Source organism: Musa acuminata, chromosome BXJ1-11, assembly GCF_036884655.1.
Source record: "Musa acuminata AAA Group cultivar baxijiao chromosome BXJ1-11, Cavendish_Baxijiao_AAA, whole genome shotgun sequence".
NCBI classification, from domain to species: domain Eukaryota; kingdom Viridiplantae; phylum Streptophyta; class Magnoliopsida; order Zingiberales; family Musaceae; genus Musa; species Musa acuminata.
Window position 1 is genome coordinate 9916908 of NC_088337.1, and position 10337 is coordinate 9927244.

Below are 10337 nucleotides of genomic sequence, written 5' to 3' on the forward strand. Positions count from 1 at the left end.
TTTTTAAAAAATATGCCACGTTATTAGTTTGGGCAGACTTTTCCATAATTAAAGGGTTTCGATGACTCTCTATCACTAGTGAGGAATGAGAAAACCGCTATTTCATAGAGATAACACACGGATGTAAAAGTTTTAATCAATATCACAAGCGAATCTTAAAGCACGATGAATCCCCAAACTGTAGCTCCAACTAGTCAACGGATTTCGGCACCATTATCAGCAGTGCTAATCTCAAAGCTCGGGATGCTCAATGGATGGGGATCTAGCACCTAAGGTTTGGAGCGAGATTAACGGACTCACTTTGGTACTCCGTTATATAAATTAGTCGAAGTGAATGGAAAAGAAAAATGCCAACACATTTTATTAATTTATACGTGAGGGTTCTACTCTAAAAGTGATGTCATTTTGATAAAGACTAATTAATTTTTTTTAAAATTAATTATCTTTAATATTTTTATTTTTATTTTTTTTAAAACTTATATTTTTATATTTTGATTTACGAAAGTGAAACATTAATATTTCTATACAGGATTAAAAAGATAATTTTATAGAATTAAATATAAAAAAATTATTAAAGCTTCGTGGTTAAATATTTTAAATATAAGAATCTCAATGTAATTTTTAAAAATATAGAATTCAAAATGATAAGATAATTTCTCCTGGTTTTCTTCTTCCACTTTTCCAGTCAACGACGCTCGTTGATGTTAGACTCATTTTGCAGCTGTAGGTTTGATTGTTTGATATTGATCTCCTTGCTCAACAAGTATCCAAATGCTTCTCAATCATAGCAGCATTGATTCGTTTCATTCATTGAAAACATGATTTAGTTCAATAGTTCTAAACCAAGTAGGTAAAATCCTTCTCTGTGCATGAAAGGGCAAGCTGAAGATTTGATGAACAACATGGAACAGATCTAAATTCAACAACATGATTAAGAACTTGCAAGGAGAGAGAGAGAGAGAGAGAGAGAGAGAGAGAGAGAGGATTTGCCACCCTAGAAAGGTCTCGGTGGCTTCTCCAGCACGGCCGAGAAGAACACCTCTTGGCCATCTTTATCCACCTTAGGCACCACCACCCACCTGTGCTTCTTGTACCTCAGCAGCTTAAACGCCTCCAAGTAATCATCCAAATCCTTCCTCTGACAGAAGAAGCTATCGATCCACAGGAGACCACCAGGCCTCAGCACCCTGTCCCAGTCATACAACACGAAGTCCAGGAGTATGAAATCCATCCACCCATCAAGAAACCTCGTCGTGTGAATGATGTCGAGCGTGTTGTCGAAGAACGGAAGCCGCTGGTTTATGGTCAAGTACAGAGGGATCAGTCCTCTCAGCGCAATCATCTCACTGAAAGGGGCACCCAGATTGATGGTAGCTGTGACGATGGTGACGTTGAACTCCCTCATCCTCGCAGCAAAACTCCCCGTCCCCACGCTGAAGTCCAGTCCTATTCTAATCTCCCCCGGTTTGATCTGCAGCACTTCCCGTACCAGGAAATCCGGTGTCGAATTCGACGAGGGATCGATATACACCACCTTCGTCCATCTCGGCATCTCATGGTGAGTGAGATTGAAGCAGTCGGCGCACTTGAAGAAGCCTTTCCCTGTGCTGTTCCTAGCCAGGCAGGCGAAGCTCTTGCACCGGTAATGGCTCCAGCGGACGTTGCGGTCGTCGGGGTACCTCCATGTGGACTCGTTGATGGGCAAAGGCTTAGTGTACAGCTTCGGCGCCCGCGCGAAGCACCTCCGCCGCGGGAGCGGGTCGCAGCCGTGCACCATCAGACGCTGCGCCTGCTTCCAGTCGTCCTCGCAGAAGTCGCCGACGTCGTAGTCCATGTACTCCTCCATCTCCTCCTTCATGGAGAAGCAGGCGTGGCCGATGCTCGCAAAGGTTCCATTGGCGCCCATGAAGTTCTGCTTCCCCAGCCTGTTGGGCTTAATCCTCATGTACTTCCTTACCTCCTCCACCAGGAAGAACTCGACGAGCTCATCGTATGGCTGGTTGCTTCTCGACAAGGGATGAACCACCGCCGCTGTTCCTGACGGCCGGAGATGAGCACTGCTTCCGATGTGCTGCAGTGGTTCCTTCACAGACCCCATCAGGCCTAAGATATCAGTGAGGAAGCCGATGTATCGAAGTCTCTCGCGCATCAGTTCGGAGTGATCTGTTGTCGTCTCCCTCAGATGTGCCATCTCTTTGACGATCTTCTCGATGATTTCATCCACTGTCTCATTGATTCCACCTTCTACCTGCCTGGGATCTGCGCTCAGATAACTGGCAAAAGCCTTGATGCTCAAATGAGAGCTCTGAGAATAGAATCTGGAGAACGTAACGACGCTTAGCAGAAGCGCGAGCACAGCCAAGAACAGGGTGAATCCATACACCCCTCTCTTTACTCCGACCCTCAAGAACAGGTGTGGGCCTCTCATGGCTATGCTCAGGCCTCGCTGACCGACGAAGATTCAAGGAAGGTCAGATAGATCATTTGGAACGGATAATATCTGGATCGAAACATCTACACGGAAGAACAGAGCAGATCCTAGACGGTGAGCCCAAAGGACGAGACATGTTCATGGGGAGAAGGACCAGAGATAATTACCCCGTCTGACTTCATGTTACTTTGCTTGCAAGCCATGGATGGTGAGTGACTGCTTCTTCCAAAGTAGCTTTCTTTATGTTTCTTGCATCGATTTTGGTGACAGTGAAGGGGAGAGCTTCTGTAGAAAGTCAACGTGGATTGTTTTGCTCCCCGCTTGACCTGTGGGTGTCGATTAGTCCAACTTATTCCTTATATCTATGCCTGTAATTTGAAGTTCTTAATTACCAATCTTTTTCTTTGGAGTATCTGTATATTATTTTAGAGACAGCAAGTGGTTTGCATGTGCTGCCACAGCCCTTGTGAAGAGGCATATTGATATATGTATCATGTCGAGCTCATACCTATTAATAGTTTAATTTGAGAGAGAATTTTAAATCGTGTATAAATAAATAATTGGATAAGCTTAAAGAGCTGAATCTGAGTTTGACTCACTTATTTGAATGACAATATATCAAATTAAGAGAACGTGACGTCACCTTTTAAAACGTTGAAATAAGAAAAGTGATTTAATGAGATAAATATAACATTTTTATATCTTGCTTTGATTGTGCGTAACGCCAATCATAAATATTTATTATATACTTTTATTATGAATAATATTTTGGCCTTATTAAAATTTATTAATCACATTTAAATTAGAGTTAGACTTTTATTTAATTAGAAATATCGGCATCGGCCCTGATCATCTCACTACCACACAAGCCAAAAACTGACCGTCCATCAGGAGGAACAACCTCCTTGATGGACAATGGACGGTACAATCTTGACTATTTTAATCCCATTCTTTTCCGATACAAGCCGGATGATTCGAGTCGGTGACTCGTTGTATTTCCGGCGCTCGTCTCCAATTCGCAGACGCCGCCCCTCTTGATCGAATCGGAATCACCGCGCAGCCGTCGTTCGTTCTTCCCGCTGCTTTGGATTCCCTCATTCGATCGTTGTAGCAGACGCTTTTCAAGCCTCGATATCGGAAGAGGTAGGGGGTGGGAGGTGAATCCGTGCGGCGGCGTAGTAATCTTCTGGGTCTTGATCTGTCCCTGAATCCCTCATCGTCGTGGCTGATCGTCGTCTGAATAGGTAGCTCTTGAGTGAGATGGGCGTCGGCCGATGGGTCTCGCTTCTTCTCGCGTTCGGATGCCTTTTTGGAGTTCTCGATGCCAGCGCTGGTGACGCGGATCCGCTCTACAGGTAAGACGGCTCTGGTCCTCACTTAAAAGTTCGAACCTTTGGATGATGAGCTTCTTTTTCTTGTATGAGTTTGTTATTGTATGATATAGGTTATCCAGATCAATTTACCCTGTTTACCGAGATTGCATCCGGATTGGGTATCTCTGGGTAAATGCTTGAAGGATTCATGAGTATCTACATCAAATGAGAACATTTGAACAGAATAGCTAGATGGTATTTGCTTTAAGTTCTCATTTCTGTTCTCATTTAAATGAGAACTTCTAGAAGTAATCAAACCAGGCCCCAAAGCCTTTGCTTCATTAATGCTTTGGCCCATTCCGTGTCTGTCAATGGAAAAGAGTTTATTTGTTTTCATTACATTAAACAATGAACATGTTCAACAGTGTATGAAATGAGTTTATTTAATACTTTTATGCTCAACTCTGACTAAAAGTGCATACCTTTGGAAGGTATCCCTGAAACCAGTTCCCTATTGTTGGGCTGTTCTGTTAAGGAACATTAACAAACATCTCCTGCTAAATTCCAAGTTACTAGGGTGTTTAGTAGTTTTGCATACCCTTTAATAGCAAGATCATTGATGGATTTTCTTGATCATCCAAAAATATTTAGCATTTAAAAGCTTCTTATGGCAAGCCAGTTTATTGGATATAACTTGATGCAATGTGAAAGAAGTTCAATGATTACCTGCTATAAGAGAGAACAGAAGCAAAAGATGGGTTCTATTGTTGGGTTAATGAAGCCTACAGGAACCATTATTTGGATTGTGTAGGTTCACAAGGATCATTTCATTGGATAGGATCTGAGTCTATATTTGGGTAATTGGGTTAAAACATGCCCAAGTTTTGAGGATTTTATATGTTTGAGAAGAAATGTTTATCAATCTCTGTTATAAATATTATGTCAATTCTATTTTTATCTTTAAATGGGAATTTAGTGAGGGCAGGCCTTAGTACAATGGAAATGTTACTCATTTGTGACCTGGGAGGCCAGGGTTCGAGTCACGGAAACGATCTCTTTAAATGTTTAAAGGTAAAGCTGTCAACATTGACCCTCCCCAGATCTTGCATTGGCAGGATCCTCATTCACTGGGTATGTCCTTTTATATTTCAATGGGAATTTAGTATAGTCAATAGGAAACTTTGCCTTGTGAAGGGTAGCTATATGTACATGCATATAGCATCGTCAATTTTACATGATTAAAAAATCCATAGACCGAATCTATGACTCCTTTTGTTTATTCTATGATAAGAAAACATATCTTTAAGACTTTATTTTTCCATTGCTTCATATTTTTTGATGCCACCAGCCATTCCTTTTATGAATAATCATTTGAGCATTAGGTTTTTTGCTTAAAAAGAGTTCTATTTTTCTCTTGAAAGATGTGAACTTATAATATTTCTTTTAGTTTGTCATTTATCATCGTTATATAAGTGGCGCTATCAACAATCACAAGATTTTTGTAGTTTGAGGATGTTAACCATTCTGCATTTCGGTTTTGCATCATTTTGGTCATGTTGGCTTCTAACATGAAACTAGTGACATCCTTTAGGATCACAAAACATCTGTATACTACTATGCACACTTAGTGAAAACTTGTGTCAATAACATCTTAACTACATTATAAAATGTTGGTTCAAAGGTGTTTTTATCATCATGGCAATGGAATAGCACTTTTAGGACCCAAGACAAACTGGATTTAGTTATCGTGTTTAGATTTTGATTTGACATAGTTAGTGCTACGAATTTGCATATGACCCTTTCAGTTACTGCATTCTTGATTTCACTCTGGTCAACAGAACCAATGTGCCCCTATCAGTCACATTGTGGCACATTGTGGCTCTCACCCAACATGACTTGGTTTTACTTGTGACTTGAAAATTTTGCATGTTTTTGTGTTGTTTTACTCTAGATGCTCTCCAGCATGCTTAAGAAACCTACTTCTTTTGACATTATAAGCGACAATGCTCCTCCAATTGGTTCTTATGTGGATTTTGGCTTTTTTTTTTCCTCACATATATTGTTTTGCTTATTTTCTTTTTGGAGTTTCAACTATTACTTCCTGTATAGCCAAAAATAGGAGAAAGTTTTCTTTACTGGTGGATTCGAGGTGCAGCGCGCTCCAATACTAAAATGAATACCTTCTTGTCAAAACTCCTGAGAAAAATGTCATTTTAACATCAGTATCAACTAATTCAGAAATACTGGCATCCAATTAAGGCACATGCAATTTTATCTGGATATGATGTTTTGGTGATATGTGCTTTTCGTTTCACAATAGTTTAGAATATATACATATGGCAGAAAGCTTAATTTTAGGTTTTTGGTAAAGATGCCTGTGTATGTAGGTGTCACTGCCATCCTTAAGGTTACTCGTTTTTTTCTAATGATCCTGTCTCATAGGTATTTTCTTGGACCTGCTTAGTATTTCTACCATGAACTTAAAGACACTTTTCATGACATGTACCTAAATACCAGAAATTGTGTTGTGCAATGCGAAAAGACTGGAAATATTGGGGACCATGCCATCCAGCACTGCAAGTTTTCATTTACTGATGTCCCTCTCAATGGTTCATGGTATATGCAAAAGCCACTTTATTTGCAGTGGAAACAACTGAACTGCAGGAGCGACTGCCGTTACTACTGTATGATGCAGAGTGAATATCAAAGGGAAAAACTTGGTTTGGGTCCTGCTAAATATCATGGAAAATGGCCGTTCAAACGTGTATTTGTTTTCCAGGTTTGTAAATCCCTTGTGGTTTGTTAAACTCATTTTATTCTATTGCTTTTTTGGTTACTTCTTCTAGCATGTTTCCTTTGTTCTCGTTTTCTATTCAGGAGCCTCTTTCTGCTGTCCTCTCGGCGTTCAATCTGTTGATGCATTTCATTGGCTGGCTAACCTTTTTCATCTTAGTATCTTACAAGTTGCCTCTTAGGCCTCAAAGTCGGAGGACATACTATGAGTACACAGGCTTATGGCATATATATGGGTTATTGTCTATGAATGCTTGGTATTGGAGTGCTATATTCCATACTCGGTATGCATCTTTTTTCCAAATAAACTCCAGTGTTTGTGCACCATGTGTTGCTTTCCCACTTTCTGATCCTGGTGATGGCGATCAACCTATTACAGAGATTTTGACTTGACGGAAAAGTTAGATTACTCATCTGCTGTGGCTGTACTTGGATATTCTCTCATTTTGTCTCTATTGAGGATATTCAATGTGAAGGATGAGGCTTCAAGGGTTATGTTTGCTGCCCCAATTTTAGCCTTTGTGACAACACATATCTTGTACCTCAATTTCTATGAAATGGACTATGGTGAGGTCTCTTATCATTTACAGGTTTCCTTGCAAATTCTCTTTTGATTGCAAATATAGCTATCTTTCTTTCTTTATGTGGGCAGCATATGTTTTGGTTACTTGTGAACGTTATCATTTGTTGTTGCTATTCATTCAATGATATGTAATATGATGATGATTATTAGTTATTGTATAATTTCACTTTCTTCTTTTTTTTAGTTTGTAAAGCAAAATAAGGCAGGATCATGTTCATCCTAGCCTGAGAGAACATTTGTGAGCATACATTCCACTTTCCACTTTACGTAGCAACTATTTCCATGGATTTTAAGCACACATATTTTATAAGGATTTAAGAGGGTCAACCTAAGGTTGCTCTTTCTTCACTTGGGTTACTAGGATTCTAGTTGCGAAAAGTCTCTTTTCTTGCATTTATAAGTCTATATATATTGACTCTCCCTGAATCCTACATTGGTAGGATTCTCGTGCATTTGCTCTCACTTTTCTTTTATTCTTTACTGGAATCTGGCTTACATGTCAAGGTATTAGCTGAAAGAATTTGTCCTAATCATCTGTACCAATTGATTGTATTATCAGAGATGCAGTGTACGATAACTAATTCCTACTATCCTTTTCCACTACCTCAGTATGTGGGAGTTTGATGACTGGAATCTCAAGTAATATTTGTTAGTGGATACTGGATACAGCACCAAACATTGCTAGTGAGGCATATGAGTTGTCTTTTCTCTTGTAATATTCTAGTTTCAATCTTGATTTCTAGGCTTTTGATCAGATGTAGCCTAGTGATACTCATAGGAGAATCAATTTTTTGATTGCTTACCAACATCCTTGAAGCTAAAGAAGAAAATGACCTTTGATTTCCATTTTTTTCCTTTGGCTACTAAATCAGCAACTTGCTTATGATTTAGAATTGTATCTATCATCATGTAGTAAACTATTATGAGAGCAATATGGAAAACTGAAATTTTAGAAGTAATACTATTTGATAACACAGTAATCAAATTGACACTAAAGAGATGTACAGGTATGTTTATATGTTTAAATTAGCATAACTATCCATATCTGTTTATATAGGTACTTACATGTGTGGATCTGTATCCTTTAATCCTAACCAATGCAGTTCTTCCAAATAATGTTGCCATGTGGAATGAATACACTGACTATAAAACTGAGTAGGATTTCCACATAGATTTCCCAATCAATGGGCCAAATTCACACTCAAACTCAGTTTTCTCGTCCAGTGTATTTTTTAATTAAATTTCTGTAATATTACCATGCGTGTTATGGAAATAAACTACAATGATTTGTCTGTTGCCCTTCCTGCATTTATATCTTGGTTCCACCCTTGAAATAAACGATCTGTCTTGTCACTACATAATGGTCAATATAGGTGGTTTGTATGGTGAAAGACTGACCAGACTAAGCATGTTCTTTGTCTCAGATAAATGCTTGTTTCCGAATTAAAATCTCTATGAAATTGTTCCAAAGCCAGTTCTGTCCACAAAGTATCCAGTGCAGAAATTGACATTTATATGTCTCCCAGTTTTTGCTGATCTCTTTTATTTTGCCAGGGTGGAATATGAAAGTGTGCCTTGTGATGGGTGTTTCTCAGATTCTGATGTGGGTAATCTGGGGTGGTGTAACTCGTCATCCCTCACGCTTCAAGCTGTGGACAGCTATGATCGGATGTGCTCTTGCAATGCTTTTGGAGATTTACGACTTCCCTCCTTTTCATGGATATGTAGATGCTCATGCTCTCTGGCATGCCACCACCATTCCCCTCACATACCTCTGGTGGAGCTTTATCAAGGATGATGCTAAATTCAGGACATCCACTCTTGTGAAAAAGGTCAAGTAAGTTCTTTCTGGCCGCTGCCTCATACATGAACCTCAAACACTGGACCTCATCAGTTGTTGAATTGTAATGGTCTCTGTTTCTCCACGAGAAATTTAATTCTAATTATCTTAGTGGACTTCTTCTTTCTTGTTTATTTCTATAAATTTTGTGTTATTGTTGAAATGAAGTGCATTGTTCATTTACTTTCCAAGCTAGTGCTGAATGACTTGTCCTCTTTTATGTTTTTGATTTTAATTGACTTATTCTGTTTATTTCTATGAATACTGTCCTCTTGTTGAAATGAAGTACATTGTTCATTTCCTTTTGAAATTAGTGCTGAATGACTTGGTTCTCTTTTATATTTTGCAAGATAAAATGGCAGGGAAGAACTCAATTTTGCATAAACACCAACCATGCATCAATACAAATTCTACTCTATTAGATAGAATCAGCAGAGAGCTTACACTGATTACATACTTGAAAGAAAGCTTCAGAAGGGAAAATGACACTGCTATGCTTTATACACATCTAGATTAATGTGATTGCAAAGTTAAAATACACACTTGTAAATGTATCTGTGGGAAAATATCTAAATATACACCAGTCAAGCTTCGTTCCGTAATTGACATATAATACAAACGATGTTAGCTTTCTGTGTATTGTCTGAATTGGATTCATCAATTGATACTTGGATTTGTAAGGGGGAAGAAAAGAAAAGGGTGGTCACAGCTACAAGTATGGAAAAGGGTCAGAAATATATAAAAATGGTGTATCCTGTGCACGTGTTCGCGTCGCTATGGAGTCTGCGGAGGGGAGGGTTAACATATGCAGTCTTGCTTTTGTAGGAGTATATCCCAGTGTTGGGATATGATTTGTTTGCTAACTTTATATATCAGGATTTGTTATGGTTCTCAAATATCCCAACCAACCAACCAACCAACCAACCAACCAACCCATGCATGCATGAATTGGTTAGTCTTAAACGAGTCGCGAAGTGAATAACGAACATACCTTAAAAGAGCGGAGTCAAAGGGCTCAAAAATCACTAATTTGTGGAAAGTCATCTAACCAGTTCAATTGCAATCATATGTATAAAGCGATCGAACAGGTCCAATCGACAATGAGCGGGTTTCATGCAATATTAACAACGCAATCAGTATCATTCCATTCCATCGTCTACAATCGTTTTGTGTTGTGCCCATGCAAATACTCCCTTTTATCTAAGAAAGATAGGTATTATGTCATTTTATTTTATTATATCATGTTAGAGAAAAATATTATCAATATCTTGGTCAATTCAACGTACTCCGAATCCATATGTGTAGGATTGCCCGAAGCACCTCTACGGTGGAAACGATGAGCTTCTAAAGTGTCACCTTCACGAAGACTGAGATCAA

The 10337-nt window shown here is 39.0% G+C and overlaps 2 protein-coding genes across 4 annotated transcripts; one reads left to right on the forward strand and one right to left on the reverse strand.

The window, feature by feature from the left end:
- Positions 1-797: 797 nt before the first annotated feature.
- LOC135597183 (probable methyltransferase At1g29790) lies at positions 798-2628 on the reverse strand. Its single transcript, XM_065089789.1, has one exon. It carries the CDS (start codon positions 2426-2428, stop codon positions 995-997), a length of 1434 nt encoding a protein of 477 aa, XP_064945861.1. The 5' UTR covers positions 2429-2628; the 3' UTR covers positions 798-994.
- Positions 2629-3384: 756 nt separating this feature from the next.
- LOC103971244 (uncharacterized) lies at positions 3385-9143 on the forward strand. 3 transcript variants are annotated; one of them, XM_009385219.3, is made up of 6 exons: positions 3385-3574; positions 3676-3786; positions 6262-6523; positions 6622-6821; positions 6917-7104; positions 8675-9143. In XM_009385219.3, exons 2-6 carry the CDS (start codon positions 3692-3694, stop codon positions 8959-8961), a joined length of 1032 nt encoding a protein of 343 aa, XP_009383494.2. In that variant the 5' UTR covers positions 3385-3574; positions 3676-3691; the 3' UTR covers positions 8962-9143. The 3 variants fall into 3 exon arrangements, with proteins under 3 accessions (XP_009383494.2, XP_018676618.2, XP_009383493.2); XM_018821073.2 differs by having other exon boundaries at positions 3680-3786; XM_009385218.3 differs by having other exon boundaries at positions 3385-3786.
- The last annotated feature ends 1194 nt before the right edge of the window (positions 9144-10337 follow it).

Coding starts and splice junctions, on each gene's coding strand:
- LOC103971244 (XM_009385218.3), top strand. CDS start 3,692: ATGGGCGTCGGCCGATGGGTCTCGCTTCTTCTCGCGTTCGGATGCCTT. Junction 6,524..6,621: donor AACGTGTATTTGTTTTCCAG/GTTTGTAAATCC, acceptor TTTTCTATTCAG/GAGCCTCTTTCTGCTGTCCT. Junction 6,822..6,916: donor AGTGCTATATTCCATACTCG/GTATGCATCTTT, acceptor AACCTATTACAG/AGATTTTGACTTGACGGAAA.
- LOC135597183 (XM_065089789.1), bottom strand. CDS start 2,428: ATGAGAGGCCCACACCTGTTCTTGAGGGTCGGAGTAAAGAGAGGGGTG.